Source organism: Electrona antarctica, assembly GCF_951216825.1.
Source record: "Electrona antarctica genome assembly, chromosome: 22".
NCBI lineage: Eukaryota > Metazoa > Chordata > Actinopteri > Myctophiformes > Myctophidae > Electrona > Electrona antarctica.
The window spans coordinates 24,875,573-24,899,351 of record NC_136805.1 but is presented as its reverse complement, the minus strand read 5'-3'; the positions used below and the strand labels follow the sequence as shown (position 1 = coordinate 24,899,351).

General features: G+C 43.4%; 2 protein-coding genes across 3 annotated transcripts in view; one reads left to right on the top strand and one right to left on the bottom strand.

Moving 5' to 3' along the window:
* The window catches only part of LOC306915766 (ras-related protein Rab-26-like), an 89,572-nt gene that overhangs the window by 43,142 nt on the left and 22,651 nt on the right, over nt 1–23,779 (top strand). Inside the window, exons 3-5 of one of the 2 annotated variants that reach the window (XM_079493373.1) lie at nt 14,119–14,142; nt 15,033–15,074; nt 17,584–17,650. In XM_079493373.1, the coding sequence (XP_079349499.1) occupies nt 14,119–14,142; nt 15,033–15,074; nt 17,584–17,650 (133 nt within the window). The remainder of the gene's footprint in view (nt 1–14,118; nt 14,143–15,032; nt 15,075–17,583; nt 17,651–23,779) is intronic. The other variant, XM_079493374.1, reaches the window with a different exon arrangement.
* On the bottom strand, nt 7,961–8,920 carry LOC306915913 (hydroxycarboxylic acid receptor 3-like; the record flags this gene model as incomplete). The annotated part of the gene is made up of 1 exon (XM_079493583.1): nt 7,961–8,920. One exon carries the CDS (start codon nt 8,918–8,920, stop codon nt 7,961–7,963), a length of 960 nt encoding a protein of 319 aa, XP_079349709.1.

Sequence of the window (23,779 nt, the reverse complement as noted above, 5' to 3'; positions counted from 1 at the left end):
ATATGAGACTGTTTACCGTGTGGCTGTTATCATCACTGAGATGGTAATTAAAGGTATATTCAGTGATTTGACTTAATCTAAATATCACTTATTTTTTCTGGATAATCCTCCCTACTATAGAGTGTGCTGACCATATAAGGAGTTCCTCCCTGTCCCCAGTGAGCCCCTGGGGTCAAAAAACCCTAGTTTCAGTTTTGGTGGCGGGTGGCAAAGCCTTCATCCAATCAGGATGAGAGGGGCCTTCCTCCAATCATGATCGAGTGGGGGCGGGCCTTGGTGCACATGCTGTTGGCCTGTTGCACTTCCCCCCACTGTAGAGCGTGCATGTGCACATTTTGTTACCGGGGCGGACTGGGTGGTTCTCCAAATCACTCAAATCACTGAATGCTCCTTTAAATTAACACAAGCCCTAAACAGTTTCAAACGTTAATTTTCTTTCTTTTGTTTTTCTCTCATTTGAATTTGCCTCTGGGGGCACCGCCCGTGTCTGTGTGTAGAGACCGGATGTCCGCCTGTTCACTTACCTTCAGCCCTCCTCTTCCAGTGGTGCATCTTTGTTTACATTCCTACTAACAAACTCTACACATTGTAATGGGAGTTGCTGACTGATTCAGCTGCGGAGCTCTGAATATGTCTTGAGAGATTACTAAAAGGGTACAAACAGAAGAGAAAGAACACCAGTAAAAAGGCCTAATTTTGACCTAAAATACAACATTCATGCCCTTGGGGACCCCTGAAACCGCCTCAAGGACCCCTGTAGGTCCCCAGGCCCCACTTTAAGAACCACTCTTCTATACACATATTGTGCCCGATTCACCAAGGAAATTTACATAAAGCCCAATATCACGCGCCATTCATCAAACGTGGCATACCTGTCTGATTGATTGATTGATTGATTGATTGATTGAAATATGTATTAACAGTTTGCAGAATTACAGTACATTTCAAGCACAAACTCAATACAAAAGACTGTTAACTGTGAGTGGACGACCCAATTAAGCATTACACTTGTTTACAATAGGGTCCACCATGTTCAATTCATCAAAACATTTAGAAACGTACAAATAGACACGTCTATATAGTCAAAGAACAGAACAGGAATTCATCATTCATCGTCTGTGCGTATCGAGACTGTGCCTGTAGCTCATGTTTGCGGGACACCCTCTTTCCCAGGCGTTCGGCCAGGTTTCGCCTAGTGTAGTAGAACATACGTGCCCATTTAAACTAATGTGATGGTGCTATCAGACACGTTACTAACATGTTTCAAATGGACAGATCTACAAGTTGTAAATCAGCAGCTTATTTTGGCAAGCAAGACCCTGTCCGATGGATCCACTTGTTAAAAAGGTAGCAATCTGTAGGATAATCTTCTCTCACATTATGAGAAAGAAGTTTTTTTCATTTCATTTCAACCTTTATTTAGTTCTCGGAGAACACACTGAGGGCTGAGACCCTCTTTTTCAGTGGTGCCGAGATTACAACACATCAACAATGTACAATGGGGGGGACAAAGAAAACAAAACATAGATGAATAAAGTAAATTACTGGTAATAATAACATAGTAATAACACATTACATAGTGATCAACTCAATTAAAACAGGTACAGTTGATATTTACCAACGTTGATATGTCAAGTTGAAAGCGATATAGAGAAGGAAGAGAGCTGTACTTTAGTGAAGTTTGTAGGGTGTTCCAAGTGTGTGGGGCAGCGCACTTGAAAGCAGATTTTCCAGAAGTGGTGGAGGTATGTATGGTCTCAAGCATCAAATAGTCTTGAGAGCGTGTATGATGAGAAATAGTTTTCCATTGTAAAAGAGAATTTAAATAAGAAGGTGAGTTCCCAATTAGAGCTTTATAGATAAATAAAAACCAGTGTTGGTCTCTTCTTGACGCAAGTGAGGGCCAACCAACCTTATTGTACAGTATGCAAAGTATGCAAAAGTTAATTTATTTAAGTTCAACCTCAAGACTAAAGGCTAATACAACTTGGCAAGAATATTATAAAAGCCATTGTTATTGAACAACTGCTCACTCACCTTTGCAGAGGTAAAAATATATCCGATATATTTTTATCAGAGCTTATAAAGGGAAATCCATCTATTTGATTAATATCATTCAGATCACTGTCGTATGTTGGAATGCCTGCATGGGGAAATGGATTTGAATCTGGACACACGACACAGCTACAGTTGGAGGCCATCGATATTGTCCTTTTCTTTTTGCTGAGGTTTGCGTGATCTGCGCAAAAGGACAGTTAACCCATTTTAGGCGGGAACCCCTTTTGGTGTTTTAAACATTATGTTATAATTTAGCTATTGAAAAATAGCAGATCTACAAGCTCATAGCGCGCCACCGAGTGGCGCGCTACAAGCTTGTAGGTCTGCTATTTTTGAAAAATCGTAAAAATATTTATTTCAGAAAACTGGAGGATTTAGAAGGATTTTTAAAAATGTTGAGGTCACGCCTAAATGGGTCAAATGATAAGGGACAATATCGGTGGCACCCAACTGTATAACCCTCCCCTCCACCCCTCCCACCCCCCCAAATGGAGGGGGAAAAAGCATTCTCTCGTCTCTCCCTCTCCTATTCTGTCTCTCTCTCTTCCTCTCTGCTCTCCCGTCTCTCTTCGCGTATCTGATCAAGTATGCACAGCTGTCCGTCTGCCTCTATATCCTGATGATATAATATTCCGACCCACCTGCAGTCAACTTTATTTGAATGTTCCATGCAATGTTGTTGTAGGACAGGACACTCGTCTAGTCATCGTTTAATGTTCTCTCATGTATTGTACACAATTATAAAGGACAGGGAAAGTGTGAATTGTCTATCCTAAAACCGAACCTGTATAGGGCTGTTCTCACGTTTCCTTAGCTGATGTAAACGCAACGCAACAGTCTCTCTCTCTCTCTCTCTCTCTCTCTCTCTCTCTTTTTACATTTATTTATTTATTTCATTGTTTTGAACATAGTTAAACTCAAAAGACTAAAGGATGCGCTGGATCAAAAATCACCAGAACGACAAGCGCACAGGAATATGGCCCAGTCCCCCCTCCCCTCTCTCTCTCTCGACAGCAATTGAATGGATTGGATTTGCTGGGTGTTGAAAAGCCGGTCGGTAGGCTACTTTTAATTTAGCTGGTCGGTAGGCTACTTTTAGTTTAGCTGGTCGGTAGGCTACTTTTAGTTTAGCTGGTCGGTAGGCTACTTTTAGTTTAGCTGGTCGGTAGGCTACATTTAGTTTAGCTGGTCGGTAGGCTACTTTTAGTTTAGCTGGTCGGTAGGCTACTTTTAGTTTTTGCAGGGCAGGCAAAAATATTCATATATTATTCATATATTATTCATATATTATTTTGCGGGGCGGTTTGGCTCCCGGGACGGGCGCGTTATGAAGAAAAACCTGGCACGTGCAATGTGTGCATCAATATAAGCTACTGAAGCAATACATCGTTTGACACATTTTTTCTTTTATGTGTGTTGACAAATGTTGGCCACATACATATTTTATTTGAGGTTTGGGCACTATTAAAGTATTAATTGATTCAGCATGAAGACTAAAGGATTATAAATACATACGCAAGCTTTGATCCCTGATAAGTCAGCCTCGGACTTGACTTGAGAAGAGGCGTGATGATTAGTGCTCACACAGTAGCTCTGTGATCCTACAAGATCAGATACAGTAACATACTCTCTCCCCATAGATCAGATACAGTAACATACTCTCTCCCCATAGATCAGATACAGTAACATACTCTCTCCCCATAGATCAGATACAGTAACATACTCTCTCCCCATAGATCAGATACAGTAACATACTCTCTCCCCATAGATCAGATACAGTAACATACTCTCTCCCCATAGATCAGATACAGTAACATACTCTCTCCCCATAGATCAGATACAGTAACATACTCTCTCCCCATAGATCAGATACAGTAACATACTCTCTCCCCATAGATCAGATACAGTAACATACTCTCTCCCCATAGATCAGATACAGTAACATACTCTCTCCCCATAGATCAGATACAGTAACATACTCTCTCCCCATAGATCAGATACAGTAACATACTCTCTCCCCATAGATCAGATACAGTAACATACTCTCTCCCCATAGATCAGATACAGTAACATACTCTCTCCCCATGCCTTCGGCCTGGTGGAGACAAAAATGAGACGTGCCAGTATAAAGCCTGAGTTATACTTAGTTGCATGCAGGTGTCAGTCAAACACCAACGTTAGCCAATAAAGATTAAAGGGGGCACTAGGAAAGGTTGTATATCTGTAGTTTGTGTGCACTTCCTATATACATAGACACATTATACCTATACAAAGCACCCACAATCCTTCTGGAAAGCTAATTTTCATTCCATTTTAATGCCATTGCACATTTCGGGATATTTAACTTTCAAACATTTTGAGGTCACCACTGCTTGGGTGAGCACCCCAGGCAGTTTTTTATTTGCTTGTTTCAGTATTTAGATGTTTGATATTCCTTTCTTATACAAACTCATTGTCTAATGCAGGGGTTCCCAAACTGTGGTGCGTGCACCCCTTGTGGTGCGCGAATGACCTCTAGAGCAGTGGTTCCCAAACTTTTTCATGTCAAGGACCCCCAAATTGACACTAATTAGCTCTATGGACCCCCCATTTGAAGAGATATGCCAGGGACCCCCATGAGAGAAGATTTTTCTCAAAAAAAATAAGGACTTTAGTCTACGGACCCCCATTTAATGGCATTTCTTTTTTTTTAAAGATGTATTTAATGATAATACAGACATCATCATTTAAAACAATGAATTACAGAATCAAGATTTTTTTTTTTTTAAACAAGACAAGACAAACTTAAAAAAAAGACAAAAAACAGCAAAAACACCCCCACCCACCCCCCACCCCAACCCCAGAAAGGTAAACTACACAGCTCTCATTACTCTGTATTGTACACAACACCACTTGACAACATCAACTCGGATAAATAAATAAAAATAACAATATAAATAAAACTAAAGCAAAATCAACCCAGAGGAGATATTGAAGGTAGAACCTCAAAGAACCTACTCCGCATATCTTTTCAAAAGTAGCAGGCTTTCTCCTTACATTGTACAGTATCTTTTCAGGAGTACAGTATGATGAAAGCTCATTCAGCCAGTGTCTCTGTGAAGGTGAGTTTTCAGATTTCCAATTAATTTAATGGCATTTCTATCTCTGGGACCCCAATTTATATTGTAAAATCAATGTTAATTTAACTCTGAGAGTTACAGACCCATAAGGGCCCATTTGGTTCCACACAATCATTTAGCTGGGGAGCCCCTGGAACTGCCTCAAGGACCCCTGGGGGTCCCCGGATCCCACTTTGGGAACCACTGCTCTTGGGGGTGCGTGACATGAAAAGGGTAATGGCGGTTGTATGGTTATTTAGCACAAACGGCCAAATCCGGTAAACCACTGTTGTAAGGAGATGTTGTACAGTATACAGCAGCTGCGGGAGTATACAGCAGCACCTGCATGTCTCTCAGTGCAGTGACATTCTGATTATTTGCCATAATCATATTAAAAATGTATCATTTTCGGCCAAATGCAACGAGACTTAGCGTTGGGGGATGCGTCAGCTAGGTTAGGAGGTAACAGCTAGGGGGTGAACGGTCAAAAAGGTTTGGGGGCCGCTGCTCTAATTAATCCACGGCATGTTACTGCTATTACAGCTATTTTTGTGCCTTTTGTGCTTTAAGATTTTTACTTGGAAAAAAAAGTTTGATAAGGACTTCTCTATTGTACAGCTAGTGTACGAGTCCCGACTTAAACTTAAACTAAACCATATGACCTTCACATTTCACTACACAAATTAAACGGATTGGATTTTCAATGATTTTCAACTGAAAAACCTAAAGCGATGTAGAGTGAGCTTAAATTAGACAAACGTTGATGATTGTTTCAACTAACAAGATACCAGGTTTGTTACATGGATAGATAGCCATAAGGATATTATAAAGTGAAGTTTAACCAAATATTTGGGCGAGTTTGTGAGTGTTGTCAGTGTTCATAAATATTCATATATCCTCGCTATAGTTGGCTTTTGATTGACAAATTGTTAGGCGCTGTCGGATTCCTATGACTGCAGTTGAATATTAATGACTAGTTGTCGATAACCCGCGTGCGTGCGTGCGTGCGTGCGTGCGTGCACACTTGTATGTGTGTGCGTGCGCGTGTGCCCTTTTCATAGTGTGGTATATTTCTGAAGTGTGCGTGCTACTGTGACAACTTTGTATGCTAGTCGTTGTCTTGTGGTTTATTCATCTGCCACATTTATTGTGTGTGTGTGTGTGTGTGTGTGTGTGTGTGTGTGTGTGTGTGTGTGTGTGTGTGTGTGTGTGTGTGTGTGTGTGTGTGTGTGTGTGTGTGTGTGTGTGTGTGTGTGTCTCGCTTGCGTGTCACACACACACACACACACACACACACAAAGTGTGTGTGTGACATTTCATCAGCACGCTGATGAAAGTGACATTTCATCAGCTTCTTCTACATAGACTTTCAGGTTCACAGGGCAATTTGTTTATTCTTATGATTCTTTGTGGCATTATATATATATATATATATATAAAACGTACGTGTCTAAAAAGTTTACTGTGAGAGTAGAACATCACTGAGTCTGCCCTGCTGTAACCTATGCTTTCTATGGCATAGGCAGCTCCCGGCAGGATCCGCCGGGAGAATCTAGACGCAGCTGCGCGACATGAGACGTAATTAATTAGAGTGACAGAGAGAGAGAGGAGTGTGTCTGTGTGTGTGTGTGTGTGTGTGTGTGTGTGTGTGTGTGTGTGTGTGTGTGTGTGTGTGTGTGTGTGTGTGTGTACGTGTGTGCGTCAATTTAACAAAGGTGCAGACGATCAGAAATCAGCAGAGAGTGATCGACGTTTGCGTTACTCTATGCCGAATTGAAGTGGACTCGGTCCCAGACTTTTTTTTCTTCTCCCTGGAAATAAAAACGTCTGGGTTTCCGAGGCTAGCTCTGCTGTGACTGTGCTGCTGGTCAATCTATCCTCGTGGAGAGACTCTCTTATCTCCAAACTGCAGCTGAAGTCATGTGCCAAAATCCATATTGGAAGATAATATGATAAATACCTAAATGCATCCTGTCACATCACATGTGAATTCTACTCAATTTTCCTCCCAACTTGATTATTTGTCACATCCCTCACAGACAGAATTCTGTGTGTCATGGCCACAAAGTGCTCAAACACAGTATTTACTATTTACTGATTATATAGATACTCCTGGTCAAATATTATTCTACTATAATGTATTCATGGTTCAATTACAAAGCAACTACTGGAGTACGGTTGTTTAAAAAAAGACTTCAAAAATACATATTACAAAGTACATTTTCTTTTTAATATCAATTTCAATGCATTGCTGTATTAAAATGTAGACATTTTCAAAACTATTTCAAAGCCTTTTTCAAATAATATCAATAATAGTGACAGTGAAACTAGTGAAAACAATATATTATTTTTTATTTTGGAGAGTCATGATCATCCCTAGATCCAGTCACACTACCATGCTGTCATTTACGCCCCTCAACCCAAGATATCTATAGCTATTGTTATTCCACACTCAAGGTGACATATACTGGATGTTGGATTAGTTCTCTCTCTTCTCTTCATGCTTTTCTCTATATTTTAATTGCATTGATGAACCTGCACAGTTTTTTCACCCACCTTACTTGTCATGTGATGTGACAAATTACAATAAACATTGATTCTGATTGATGCTGATTCTCCCAAGGTCACGAACACACATATACACACACACACACACACACACACACGCACACACACACACACACACACACACACACACACACACACACACACACACACACACACACACACACACACACACACACACACACACACACACACACACACACAGACTGCTGTGTTGCAAAAACACACAAACTCAGGCTTCATATTTGGCTGATGGACTCAGAGCCTGTCTCTCTAGCTTTGTCCCCTGCTTCTGCAGCGTCCGCCACTTGATTCTTGATTGACTTGACTCTTTTAATAGTTCTCCTGTAGATCTTCTCGAATGAAGGACTGGAGAGGTAATAGATGATGGGGTTCAGCATGCTGTTGAGATAGGTCAGTGTGATGGTGATGTAAAACGCTGTGGTCAGATCAAGCAGACCGCTGCAGCCTTCAGACACATTGATCCAGATCAGCAGCTGTGTAACGTCACTTGGCAGGTAGCAGATGATGAAGATGACCACCACCACCGTGACGAACACCAGAGCCTTTCTGATCTTGGCATCTTGAGCCAGCTTTCTCCTTCTCAGATGAACGACGATCTGGACGGTGCAGTAGAGGATTACAGTCAGAGGCAGCCAGAAGGAAAGCACAAACACAGATCTATGCCACTTTAGAGAGAAACTGAACTCAGTCTTAACCATAAAGCTCTCGCAGTGACTTGTATTGTTTCTCATCATAGCCACGGGATGAGCCGTCATTGAGATGGCGACCAGCCACAGTCCAGCTGCACAGCATGTGGCTTTGTAGACACTTAAAGAGTTAACGCGATGGTGGGGGTGCACTACACGAACGTACCTGTCCACAGCAATAGCCATTAAGAACATGATGCTTCCAGTGCGGTTCATCGCCAACATGAAGAGGTTAATCTTGCAGAACGTGTCTCCAAACTTCCAGTTCATCCCATAGAGGTAGTAACATGCACGGAAAGGCAGAGCCACGATGAGCAGGAAGTCAGCCAGTGCCAGGTTGAACAGGAGGACAGAACTGCTCCTCCAGGGCTTGAGGTAGAAGCAGAAGAACCACAGCGCCAGGCCATTACCAAGGACACCCAGAAGAGTCTCGCTGATGAGTACTGGAGGTAGCAGTTGGCTGAGCAAAGTTCCATTCAGGCAGTCCATTTTCACATACAGTATATGTCCTGGTCTGCTGGACGCAGCATGCAGGTCCACTAAATAACCTCTCACTGTGTGCTCATAAGCAGTGGAATTTGCTCAGCGTAATGGGTTTTGTGTTACGGAGGATTATATTTATAGAATTCACTGGAAGTCCTGTGATGCTGCATTTCATTAGAAGGTACGATATTTTGTTTCTTTCCCCCACAGCACATGGATGGATGATAGGTGGACGATCGGTATCAATGTCAATGAACATCTGAATGTTTAAGCGGCAGACGCTGTTTTATTAAACGTGTTGGTTAAGGTTTATACCGTTTCATAGTATAATAGAAGGCTGCTGATGGTAGCAGAATTGTTGTGTAATAATAGTTTAACCACTTCAAGCCTATATTCTTCTTTGACCAGAGTCCCCCAGGGGTCTATACTAGGCCCTCTCCTTTGCACACCAGATATCTTTTCTGAAAATAACAGATCTACATGCTTCTACTGTAGCCTGGCTTGAAGATGTTGTTTTTGAGGTATGTGTTCAACCCTGGGTTCATGTGGTTAAGGTATGCAGGCTATAAAATTAAGCAGTGCTTGTTCCTGTATTGTTCACAGCAGTGTGGCATAAGTACATGTGGAATGGGTTACCTGCATCTTAAGTCGATTAGATCCATTGTTAACTTCATGTCCTCCATAAAGAGCTGGCTGAATAGTAGCCTCGGAAACCCAGGCGTTTTTATTTCCAGGGAGGAAAAAAAAGTCTGGGTCCAAGTGCACTTCAATTCGGCATAGAGTAGCGCAAACATCGCTCACTCTCTGCTGATTTCTGATCGTCTGCACCTTTGTTAAATTGACACACACACGCACACATGTACACACACTCCTCTCTCTCTCTGTCGCTCTAAGGGGCGACTGTGGCTCAAGAGGTAGAGCACGTCGTCCAATGATCCATGGGTCGGCGGTTCGAATCCCGGCTCCTCCTGTCTACATGTCGAAGTGTCCTTGGGCAAGACACTGAACCCCAAATTGCTCCCGATGTGCTGGTTGGTACCTTGCATGGCTACCTCTGCAATCGGTGTATGGATGTGTGTGTGAATGGGTGAATGTAATGCACAATCTATGTAAAGCGCCTTGGATAAAGGCGCTATATAAATGCACCATTTACCATTTAAGTAATTAGTCTCATGTCGCGCAGCTGCGCATAGTTTCTCCCGGCGGATCCTGCCAGGAGCTGCCTATGCCATAAAAAGCATAGGTGAGTTCCAGGCTAGCTGAATAGCAGCTAACCTTCAATTAGTATTTAGGTGAGTTGTTCCAGGTTCCATTTTCAGTACCGTTGTTCTTTACTATTTAACAATTTTACCCCTAAAGAAAAAGAAAAAACAACAACAACACATGGTTCAGTTTACAATGAAGTGTGCTTGATTGTGTGTCGACAGGGGTGAAAACATAATCTATTACTGTATCTCTGGCCTGGTAGAGATAATTAACTAGAAAAAGTGCCCCTCGGGGCACTGGTCTCCACCAGGGCAGGTCAGGTTGTGGCCTCCTGGTGGCGCTATAATAGGCCAAAGGGTGACATTTCTTCTTACGCCTTGGATGGCAATTGGATGATTTGAGGCATTTTGTTCCAAAAACCTGTTGGTGGCACTATAGCTGTACTCTCTGCTGCCCCATCTGGCGGAGTCAGGTTACTATAGCAGGCCAGTGTGAAAAGAGTGGGATATATTCCTTAGCCTAGTAGGAAAGTCAGTGCAAACCTGCAAACTTTGAAAGCCAATGTTAGCCAATTAGGATGGAATCTGAAATATCGGATAGATCCGTCTTGAACACATGACTATAGAGATGGTGTGTAACGATTTGCGGGATTTTTGGACAAAATGTGGAGGAGTAATATTAAAAAGAAATGTTTTTTAAAAGTCGGCCTCCTGGTGGCGCTATAACAGGCCGTTCTGGAAAATTTGGGGCAGAGGTTCATCGTTGGCATCCAGGGTGTGTGTGTGCAAAATTTGGCATCGCCCGGTTAACGGTGCCGGAGATTAGCTGGTAACAGACAGACAGACGGACGGACACACACACACACACACACACACACACACACACACACACACACACACACACACACACACACACACACACACACACACACACAGTACACATACACACGGACGGAGTGCAAAACATACTCTCTCCCCATGCCTTCGGCCTGGTGGAGACAAAAAGGGACATGGAATAGACTAAAGTAATTAGTTAGCGGAAGTGGCTGGGAAGTCAAATAGGGGCAGATATAATGGCACATATTTAATCATAACTTTATTTATGTCGTAGTTTTCGAAAAGGTTTACTGAGCTTCACCATGAATACAGGCAGAAATGTGAGATAAGGGCAACAGCAGGAAATAGTATAGTATAGCTGTGAATACAAATACAGTACATTGTATATACAGTACCAGAATGATAATAACCTAGTCCTAGTGTACCAGGGACTTTATTTGTTTCACTGGGAAGGGAACTTGGGGTACTTTATCATAGTTCCCCAGTGTAGCAGCCTGCACTGCAACATTCTGAATGTTAACACTTTTGCAGTATGCCTGCTGCCATGTTGTGTTTGTTCATCTGGAGACCGTGACGCAAACACAACACAAAGGCTTTTTTTTTTTTTGCTGGTCAAAAGCAATCAAAACTTCAATTTCTTCACTGGAGCGGTAAAATCAACCTCAACTCGAATTTATCCTTTTTCTCTACCCCAGTGATTGAATTGGAATGAACCTCTTATTTTGTTTGTTTGTTGTCTCTTCTGGCCTCTCAAGCATAGCCTGAGTTCCAGCCTGATTCGCTGCGTTCCGCATACGATCTGAAAATGTCACTGCGCTACTCAGTCTGGAAAGTCTCTTATTCTCCAAGGTAGGTGGGATCATGAAAGGTTGAAATGGAACCGTGGCTTCTGATTGGTCTGTGGTGCGGCCGGGTTGAGGAAAAACACCAGTTTGACGTCGTATCAATGAGCACTGCGCAGCTACTGCTATTGCCATGCATCGTCCCCTTATCATTCACTAAACTTACCCCACATAGCCGTCAGTTTTTTTGTACTACTGAATCTGACAATCGTTTACTTTTTATCGTAGGTTTTTACTCTCAAGTCTCGAACGGCGTTATTTTTTTCCAACAGTGAGAAGCATGGACAGAGTGGCGCTGGCTGCTGACGTATCAGCAACAACGGCGCTACGTAACAGTTGACGTTATGAAATGTGAGTCAAGCAGCCTCTGTCCAGACTGAGTAGTGAGTCAAGCAGCCTCTGTCCAGACTGAGTAGTGAGTCAAGCAGCCTCTGTCCAGAATGAGTAGTGAGAGTCAAGCAGCCTCTGTCCAGAATGAGTAGTGAGTCAAGCAGCCTCTGTCCAGACTGAGTAGTGAGTCAAGCAGCCTCTGTCCAGACTGAGTAGTGAGTCAAGCAGCCTCTGTCCAGACTGAGTAGTGAGTCAAGCAGCCTCTGTCCAGACTGAGTAGTGAGTCAAGCAGCCTCTGTCCAGACTGAGTAGTGAGTCAAGCAGCCTCTGTCCAGACTGAGTAGTGAGTCAAGCAGCCTCTGTCCAGACTGAGTAGTGAGTCAAGCAGCTTCTGTCCAGACTGAGTAGTGAGTCAATCAGCTTCTGTCCAGACTGAGTAGTGAGTCAAGCAGCCTCTGTCCAGACTGAGTAGTGAGTCAAGCAGCCTCTGTCCAGACTGAGTAGTGAGTCAAGCAGCCTCTGTCCAGACTGAGTAGTGAGTCAAGCAGCCTCTGTCCAGACTGAGTAGTGAGTCAAGCAGCTTCTGTCCAGACTGAGTAGTGAGTCAAGCAGCTTCTGTCCAGACTGAGTAGTGAGAGTCAAGCAGCCTCTGTCCAGACTGAGTAGTGAGTCAAGCAGCCTCTGTCCAGACTGAGTAGTGAGTCAAGCAGCCTCTGTCCAGACTGAGTAGTGAGTCAAGCAGCCTCTGTCCAGTCTGAGTAGTGAGTCAAGCAGCCTCTGTCCAGACTGAGTAGTGAGTCAAGCAGCCTCTGTCCAGACTGAGTAGTGAGTCAAGCAGCCTCTGTCCAGTCTGAGTAGTGAGTCAAGCAGCCTCTGTCCAGACTGAGTAGTGAGTCAAGCAGCCTCTGTCCAGACTGAGTAGTGAGTCAATCAGCTTCTGTCCAGACTGAGTAGTGAGTCAATCAGCTTCTGTCCAGACTGAGTAGGGAGTCAAGCAGCCTCTGTCCAGACTGAGTAGTGAGTCAAGCAGCCTCTGTCCAGACTGAGTAGTGAGAGTCAAGCAGCCTCTGTCCAGACTGAGTAGTGAGAGTCAAGCAGCCTCTGTCCAGACTGAGTAGTGAGTCAAGCAGCCTCTGTCCAGACTGAGTAGTGAGTCAAGCAGCCTCTGTCCAGACTGAGTAGTGCAGTGACATTTTCTGATCCGCAGAACGCAGCGAATCAGGCTGGAACCCAGGCTATCTCAAGCAACCATTAGGCCTACCTTTTCTCAAGATTGAATAGCTATCAATTATCCCCCCTTGCAAACTGTAATTAGTGTGGTTTCCCTAAAGGGCAACCAGACTATAGTGATTGTCACACTTTATTTCTTCTTAGAGTAACCCCAAAGTTTGGCACGCTACTTGTCCCACAGTTTTGACGGCATGCACTCGAGCTATAAATATGTCAAATCGATCGACATTGATTGATTGATTGAAATATGTATTAACAGTTTGCAGAATTACAGTACATTTCAAGCACAAACTCAATAGAAAGACTGTTAAGTGGACGACCCAATTAAGCATTGCACTTGTTTACAAGAGGGTCCACATTGTTCAATTCATCAAAACATTTAGAGACGTACAAATAGACACTTCTATATAGTCAAAGAACAGAACAGGAATTCATCATAAAGGAGGTAAAAAAGGGAAAAGAAACGTATACTGTACAGTGAGGGAAAAAAATGGTCAGGCTATAACAGCCCACTTTACGTTTTGGCCTATAACTCTTGAACCATACAGTAGGTTGTAAAATCAAAATGTCTTTTTCACATGTTCACAGATTTTTTCCCCCCCATGTTCCATCAAGGACAGGAACTTTTCAATTACCAAAGTTGGACCTGAACCAACTTCCAACAACTGTGAAATTTGATTTGCAGGAAGACATAAAACACAAGATTATGGAAACAAAATAGACACGCCATTTTATTCAATACTTTTCCCTCTGTGTGCAGGCATCATCACTCAAAGATAACCAGGTATTACTGATGGTTCAGTTCAGCCCTACCTGTGGAAAGTTGCTCCAGTCTGTCAGACAATCACAGTCTTTGCATCTTATTCCTGGTGTGTTTTGAGTGTGTTTTGGAATGTGGCAAAGGTGGGGACAGCTCCGATGTGAGCTGTTAGTGAGTTCCACAGTGAAGGGGCGGCCACTGCGAAACCCCTGTTACCCCAAGTTTGCTTTTGGCCTTCTGGGGTTCCAGTTGGTTGGCAGTGCTTGACCTGAGGGAGCGTTTTGATGATGGCATTTGATGAGATCACTGAGGTAGCGGGGGGGCTGATTGTTGAGTGCTTTATATGTGATGGTGAGTATTTTGAAGTCAATTCTGTACTTGACTGGGAGCCAGTGGAGTTGACGGAGGACAGGTGTGATGTGGTCTCTGGATCTGGTTCTGGTGAGCAGGCGGGCGCCGGGCGGCAGAGTTTTGAGCATACTGTCGTTTTTTCAGAACCTTGGTGGTGACGCCATAGAAGGGAGTTTTAGTGATCTGGGTTGACATGGGACCAGATCACTAATTCACTCTATTTTATACTAAGCATAAAAGCCCCTTCTTGGCTTCTTTCCACTTACTGTCCTGTGAGTGTCATTAGTAAAATGGTTAAGAGAGATACACAGAGAGTGTAGGCAACTGTTTCCATTGGCACTCCACTCCACCCATAACTCACCTCCAAATTATCAAAAAATTCACCTCCTTTTGTATTTCTTCATATTGAGATATTGTAATCTACAGAGACGGAGAATATAGAAACACATGGAACAGGTCTTTGGTGTAGGTTATGATCAAAAGTGTTGCTTGATGTGTAGATTAACCACTGTAATGCACTGTAAAAGAAACTTAAGAATTAAATTTGTCTTTTTGTTTTTCAGAATAAAGTGTTGACTATTGACACACTGAAAGTGAAACTGCAGGTAAGAACAAAAGTCTGACTCCCCTTTTCTCTGCTGTTCTTTATTCTTTCAGTCTTGCTTCTTTTGTACAGTGAGAGCAATTGCCTCAACCCCTTCCATGTAACAATTATGCCTGAGTACTGCAGACAGTTCTTCCTTGAACATTATAGTACAATAGCATAAACTCTGGTGTCTCACTGGTAACTTAACTTACCGGTATTAACAGACAGTCTTGAAACTTTCGACCCGTGGAGAGAGCTAAACTTTATTTATATGCCTTGTGTATTTATTTATTTATTTACCCCAACTTTTTCCTTTTACTTCTTCCTCTTGGGGAATCTAGCAAAAGTTTTGCAGCTCCTCAGTAAAACAGCCCGTGTCAGTATGTGACCCACTCTGTCAAAATCCACACACAGTAGTGACGGTACCCAGAGGGGGATTGCCATAAAGATGACAGTAATGAAACACCTTCCTGACGTTTTACATTATTTGAAGCTACCGACAGTGTCTTTTACCACTGTGACAGCATTCATACATGGTTTGCAAACATCTGCTCTGTTATTTCAGAACCATGGACAGATACGTGTAGGCTGTTTGCTTAGGGCCGCAATGCGCTGTCCCAGGTACTGAATGGAGCCAAAGAGATAAATAACACATCACTTCGGTTCAGCCTTGCTTGCTGAACTTTCAGCTATAGTTATTTTTTTTCCATTGTAGCAATTCGCAGAATGGAAATTACAGGAAAGTGAAGTTTCGGGGGAGAGATGCCGTAGGCTATTATTTTTTGTGTTTTATTATTTTGTCATCTCTCAGAGGTTAGAATAGTTCACAAATTCTATTATTTTGGGTCTTGTACGTGCATGTCATTGCTAAGGTTTAATACTGGCTTCAGCACTTCTGTGAAATAGATGTATTTATTATTGTTTTTTGAAAAAACATAGTCTATGTTAGCCTTTCAGATGCTACTACAAGATTAAATCAATGAATTTAATTAAAGTTAGCACCAGACCAATTGCAGATTGGGAATCTGATCATCTAATAAGATGATAACCTACTGTTTTACTGTTTTAAAAGGACTAGGACTTTCCCCCTCACCATTTTAACTGCCTCCTCGGTCACTTCATCCTGGCACCAGGCCTGCCAAAAGGTTTCAGTTTTCCGCAATGCAGAGGCAGCAGTGACTATGTTGAGGAGTCACTGAGCAAGACACTGAACCTCTGGACCCCTAATTGCTCCCTGGGGCTCTACACTGCTCCTAATAGGACGCAGGATCAACTACTGTACCCTACTACCTAGTCTTATGCACACTGCAGGAAAGTGGAGACAGTTAGCTACTGTATCCTTCGATTTCATTCAGCACACACTTATTTTCTGTAATAACACTTAGCAGCAGCTGGTTCCCATAATGTAAATACACAGACGTGACTTTCATTCGTGGCTGAGGAGCACAGAGCACAACACAAATTTAATTACGCCTTAGTTAATCTCCAAGTTAATTAGACGGCTGATTTGCTACACCGAAAACACTAGAGGGAATACGCTTTTCTTTAATTAAATTATCATAAACAGAAGTTGGCACTGGGAGAGACCGGCCGACAGACAGACAGACGGATGCAATGTGTGAAACAGTCCAAAAGAGTTAATGAGAGGGTGTGTGAGAGAGAATGACAGTAAGAGAGGAAGGATGGACGGATCAACAGAGAGAAGACAAACAGAGAGCGAACTAGAGCAGACATGGGGGTGTTAAATAGAGACAGAGAACATGACTGAAGTTATCAGTACAAGTCTTAATGATAATCCACAGAACAGGGACTGCTAGAGGCTCGGATAAAGCCATCCTGTATCCAGTCTAAAACCACTTGCCTCACGGCCTCATTACCATTCTAATGACTGCAGTGTGACTTCTCTGGAGTTCAACACACAGATGTCTGGGTCTGTTTAGGATTGGAGTAGATAAGCATAATTGAAGGCGTCTAGCCATAACCATAGCCCCTGCTATGTGGTGATAACTCATAATTTGTCAGTTTATTCAGCAACAATCTGCTTGTTCACCACTTTCAACCTGGCGCATTTCGGCATGTCATTCTATAGGTAAAAAATTTCAAAAACGTTTCAAAGGATTTTGAAAATGTTTGACGATACCTAAAAACAGCAATCTACCAATCTTTTATATACAAGATTGGTAGATTGGCTGTGATACATACAGTAAACACTTAAACCCATACTACATTGACCCCCAGGGGTCTACTGTATACTTGGTCTCCTCCTTTTTTCCCTCTACACCAAATCTCTTCATTGAAAATAGCGGATCCACAAGCTCACAACGTGTCATGCTGCGACGTGAGCTTGTAGATATTTTTGCCGAATGTTCACCTATTTTCACAGAATGTTCACATGCCCAGAAGGAATGTGAACCCAGATGGATGCTAGCGTAGGATCATGATGATGATGATGATGATGATGATGATGATGATGATGATGATGATTGTCATTATGATAATGAGAAGGCTTCCTTCCTCTTCCTCCTCAGATATGGGACACAGCAGGACAGGAACGCTTTCGAAGTGTTACACATGCTTACTACCGTGATGCGCACGGTAAGACTTCTCTGCTGTGTGTGTGTGTGTGTGTGTGTGTGTGTGTGTGATGTTACATAGAAGATCTACAAGCTCTCAACATTTCACATCACGATGCGTTGGGAGCTTGCAGATCAGCTATTTTCAAATAGCCAATGTACTGTATAGGGTTACATTGACTTTATTGTCACATCATCACAGTAAAAAAAAATCCAAAACAAAGGTATGATTTGATGCCATATTAACACATTTTGCGGGGAGCTCTTAATCCGCTGGGTGGGCAAATGAGACTTCCTCTCACACTGTAGGAGGTAGACAACTCAGCAGGAGACAAAGAGGTGTGTGTGTGTGTGTGTGTGTGTGTGTGTGTGTGTGTGTGTGTGTGTGTGTGTGTGTGTGTGTGTGTGTGTGTGTGTGTGTGTGTGTGTGTGTGTGTGTGTGTGTGTGTGTGTGTGTGTGTGTGTGTGTGTGTGTGTGTGTGTGTGTGTGTGTGTGTGTGTGTGTGTGTGCTCAAACACCTGCTCAATGAGGCTGGTTTGCCTGAGGCACGATGCTGTCTGTAGAGCTGATTTGTCTGACACACAAACGCAGTCAAAACTTCCTTGCGGGCAATAATATGATGCCAGATACAAGCTATTCCTCATAGAAAAACAGTGAGTAGTTTGGAATATAACTAAAACTAAAAACATTGCATGGATGCACCTGGGACGTATCCTCAGTGATGTATCCCAAGGTCCTCTGGGTTTCGGGTCTGGCAACATCATACCCCTCACTCAGGTGACCCAACCGGTGCGTGGATGGACTAGGCTCTGTGGGTTGACTCCTGTCCGGGCCCCTCCTACGTCTCACAAGGTCCACTCCTGCTCTCACCAGGCCCAGGACCTGTGCGTTGCACCAGTACAGTATATAGGGGAGGGGGGTTCTACACAGTAAAGTCCTTAATGATAATTTAACCCTTAAGGTGTACAAATTGACCTGTAATGGTCCACCTTTTCACATTCAGAGTTAAACTGACAGGCCTTTACTGTGTACGTGCATTTGTGTGTGCGCTTGCTGTCTCTGTGTTACTACATCTATTTATTATAATAATAATACATTTTATTTGTAATGCACTTTTCATTTACAAGGAATCCCAGAGTGCTATGTGAGACGTGAGTCTGTGTGCATATTTATGCAACTACATTCATGTGTGTACATGTTTGTCTGTGTACAGCTAGCATACTGTATATTTACGGAATTATGTGTATTTGTGTGTGTGCTTGTGTGTGTGCGCGTTACCCGTGGACAGATGCCCAGTATGGCTCTGGTCTGTCAGTAGAATAGTTTACCCCATTGATCTTTAGCAAGCCACCCAAGGAGCCTCTATCCTCCTCTCTCGAAAAGCGTTTAAATTAAGCCCGTTAAGACTGACAGTCGGGGGCCGGGGGAGAGCATACAGCTGGTCACGCATGGAAGCGCTTCCTTAGAACTAATGGACAGTTTCAAAGCTTCAACTTTTATCCTAAAGGATAGGCCTGTTACAGTAAAGGGCACCATTCCTTTCCAAAGCAATTGCAAGTACAGTATAGGAGTGAGAAACACCGACGTCTGTGTTTATACAGTATGATTCTGTCTGTTAAGCCTAATTTACTGTATACTTTGTCATACAATGGAGTATAAATTAACCACATGAACCCTAATGCCAGTATGTTTAGGCATGGGAAAAGGCGAACATATCAGATGGTACAAATAAATGACAGTAGTAGCTAGTTTGTTTGTTGGTCAGGAACACATTGTTTTAGCAATTCAACTGCTGTGCTAATACAAAACAGACGCAGCCTAAAAGCACGAAGGAAGAGTTAAGCCAGATTTATACATGGTTGTACAATGGAGTCTCACCCCGAAAATTGCCGACGCAACCCACTATTTTCAATATATGTGACACCATCTCATGACGATGTATAAATTAAGCATTAGTCCCAAACAGCTGACATTGTAGCACACTACATTCACCCCGTTGAGGTATGTCTTATCCAACATTGTTGGCACACAGCCTCAGTCCACCGCTGGGACTCTAATGAGAGAACACCAAGATACTGTAGGCCGATCAATCAAGTGTAAATGAGTTTGTGTTAGTGGCAAGCCTGGCGCTGTCTGCCAGCACCATCTGTGGCTGGAGGTTTCCACCCTGCTCCAGCTGGAACCAGCAGAACTACAGCCTTGCCACGGACTCCCCATGACACCTGACTGGTTGTCATCGATAACAGCATGAGAGCCACATCAACAGGGAGGACAGAGGAAAGGAAGGGAAGGGATCACCGTGGGGAGGGGGGGGGGAGAGAGAGAGAGAGATGAATGGATTCTGGAAATTAGGAGGAAGATAGTAGAGGAAACAGGTGGAGAAGGAGAAAGAGGAGGGAGGTAGGATTCAGAGTCGTATAGATGAGAGAATTACGACAACTCCGTTCACTTCATGAGGCAAGTCCAATGGCAGCTCTTCTACATAGACTTCTATTGGCGAATAGTGACAAAGGCCTGAACCGGAAGTTGACGGAATGCATTGGCGTCTATGGGGAGGAGTGACAAACGAGTTCACATGAACCACGTGTGACCGGGCAGTTTTTTGCCCCCTCATTGGCAGAACGCTACTTTCAATGGCTCTGGTAGGATTGAAAAGGGATGAAGGGACTGTAGAGGAAACAGGTGGAGAAAAAGCGAGGAACTCTGAGAAAGGAGTTCTTAAAAGGAAGAGACGGTAGAGGATACAAGAGAAGTGAGAGATGGTGAGAGCATGAGACTGTTTAGGTTTCCAGGTGAATTTCTACATGCATTTATTTATTCATGTCTTGACTACTGTAATTCCCTCTATTCCTGCCTCTCCAAAACATCTACCCACCGCCTGCGGCTGGTTCAGAATGCAGCTGCACAGCTTTTAACTGTCTCCAGAAAACGTGATCATATAACACACCCATTCTCGCTTTTTTTGCACTGGTTTTGCACAAACTAAGAATTGAGTTTAAAAATGTCAGGTCCTGCTCACCCCGTTTTAACTTCCTTCTGAAAACTGTTCTTAAAAGCTGCTAAAGTTTATTATTATTATTATTATTATTATTATTATTATTATTATTATTATTATTATTATTATTATTATTATTATTATTATTATTATTATTATATTATTTTAGTGGCTTCCATAATGGCCTCCTCAACAATTACCTCATTATGTCTGCATTTTAATCCCCACTCCTTCATCATATGTGGGAAGGGCTTAACGGTGTGTGTATGTGCGCGCACACGTGCATGCGTGTGTGCAAGATATTGCTCCACCATTATTTACACATCACATCACACAATATAATTGTATCTGTCTCCTCTTCCTCTCATCTTTCCATTTAGTGGCTAACTGCGTGCTTGACTGTGCTGACCTGTGTGTCTCTCTCACTCACCTGCCCCTCTTTTATCTGAGAACACTGACTTCAAACATTAACGATGTTACCTGTCACCATATCTGGGGAATGAACTAACCTGTTGTCATGGCGATTGATCCCTTGCCCTCTCAGATATACTTAGGGAAGATGCATGGCTGCATTCACTCTACGCCAGTCTCTTTCGTGCCTTTCCAGCCTCCTCTTGCCTTTCACTCACCAATTCAGCATGCTTCGGCGTGTTTCTCTTAATTTAACTCTGAGAGTTACAAATGGTTATATTAACTATTGTTATATTTGAGTATCTGTGTGCTTGTCTACTTGTTGCCTTCCATAGGCGCTCCTCGGCATGTCTCGCTACCCTATTGTCAGTCAGACTGCAGTGTCTGTTTCTCTGTGCTGCCGCCAGGTGTCTGGTTGGAAAGGTTTCTTTTTCTTGTGGGTCTCCGTATGCAATGGCATCATGCTGTTTATTTCCGTCTCTTGTCCCTCACTAAAACAATACGGAGAGAAAAACTACCCTACACAGTCAAATCCTCTGTCTTAATTCATACATTTTAACGTATATTTTAAGTACAAATGTAACCAAATTGGTTACCAGTCTATTTTGTTAACATGTGTAGACTCTCAGAGTTAAATTACTTTTCTGCCTCGTCTCTTTTCGTTCCTTCCTTTCTCTCACTCGTCACTGTCTTGCACCTGGGGGGCTAAATAGAATTAGATGAGGAAGGTGATAGAAAGGTGATGATAGTACTACCACAAATCGCTTTCTCTCTGTACTTAAGCACCCTATCTCTCCTTGCTTCCTAGTGCATTCCCCCTATCCGGGTCTGTATTCAAAATGTTAATACTCTCTCTTTTCTTGTCTCGTGCCCCCTCTCACTTTACTTCTTTCCCTCCGTCCGGCAGTCTGTGGTCTGTTGTTGGCTGATAAAGACAAGATCCAATCCGAGAGACATGCTCTCTCTCTCTCTCTCTCTCTCTCTCTCTCTCTCTCTCTCTCTCTCTCTCTCTCTCTCTCTCTGTATTATCAGACAGACAGAGTTGGATTGTCCACAGTGATTGCAACTCATTATACACACACTTCACGCAGCCGTCTGGTTCAAAGCCAGTAAGGGGGGGGGGGGGGGGGCTGGGGTGTGTGTGTGTGTGTGTGTGTGTGCGTGCGTGCGTGTGTGTGTGTGTGTGTGTGTGTGTGTGTGTGTGTGTGTGTGTGTGTGTGTGTGTGTGTGTGTGTGTGCATGTGTGCGTGTGTGTGTGTGTGTGTGTGTGTGTGTGTGTGTGTGTGTGTGTGTGTGTGCGTGCAACAGAGGGGAGAGTAAATGAAGACGGCAGAAGGGCAGTCGATGGAGCGATAGATCAAGGAGGCCAGAGCAGAATGGATGGAGCAGTAGATAAAAGACAGTCATGGATGGACTGGTTTGAGATGGAAAACGAGACACAGAACTGACGAAACAGATGAACAGAGTGATGGATGGGTCATGGGGGCAGATGAGGAGAGAGGAGTGGATGGAGGGAGGGAGAGGGAGGGAGAAGACCAACCGATCAAGTCGTACGTAAGACTGACAGGGTGTGAGTGAGCGTGGTATAGAGAGTTAAGACATACAGTATGTATTCTTCTTCCAGGATCCTCAACCTGTACCCAGTAAAGTCTGACTCCTCAGTATTCATTGAACTCTGAGAGTGTGGCCCGGACAGCTGATCCCAGCAACATTTGCTGCGTGTCACTTCTCATCTCTCTCTCCCGATGTCCTGTCAGTCTACTCCTGTATACTAGCTAACCAGTAAGACACCCTGAGGGCGAGAAGCGACCTCGCCCTTTTGGGTGAGGTCGCTTCTCGCGCGCATCCACCTGGATGACGGTAGACGGTAGATCAACATATGGAATGTCAGAACAGGTCAGCTCCATATATGGAGATCTAAGGGTGGCGCGGGGGCAGTGTCTTGAGTGTACATGCAGGGTTTGATGAGGGCCCATGTAGGGCCGGGCCTTAATTTCCGGGCCTGAGAACTCTAGTTTTTGGCCGGGTGCCGGGCACAGCTGCACTAATAACTTTGGGGCGGGCCCGTCTAGAGTTTGAATGGACAGGTATCAGTCAAAAGGGAGACATCGAAGAGGAAGGACTGGTGGGGCGTTTAGGGTTTTTTGAGGTCAGATGTAGAGTTGCTGGCCCACTCCATATATGCAGATCTAGGTGATCTAGGTGGTCTTCTCCATGTATGGCTATCTAGGTGGCGTGACATGTCGCGAGGCGTGACGGACTGTTGGCCATATATGGTGGCGTGACGGATCGACGGACAGGCTGACGGGTTTTTCTGGTTTTCATAGTAATCTGCGAACTACCGTCGCAATAAATGCAGAAAAAGACCCAAAAATATCGACAAAAAAGAAAAAAGGAAGAAAAAACAGAAACTGACTGAGTGTAAAGAAATTGACCCAAATTAACTCATTGCGGCTTGCTTTTGTTTCTCTTCTCCCAATCCAAGCTCTCACAGTATGCTGCTGCCCAAGGTGGTATTAATGTGTGCGGTAACAACTACTGTATATGCGTGAAAGTGTCTGGCTGCCATTCACAGCCCATCCCTTACAGGATTATTCATACACAATTTACAATACATTATATTTCCTGTGACAACACGCTGACACCAAAATAATAACAGAATACATAAATAGCATAAATATCACACAATGTATACATGACTCTGATCGAGACTTGAGAGTACATTCAAGTAGTCTAATTATAGA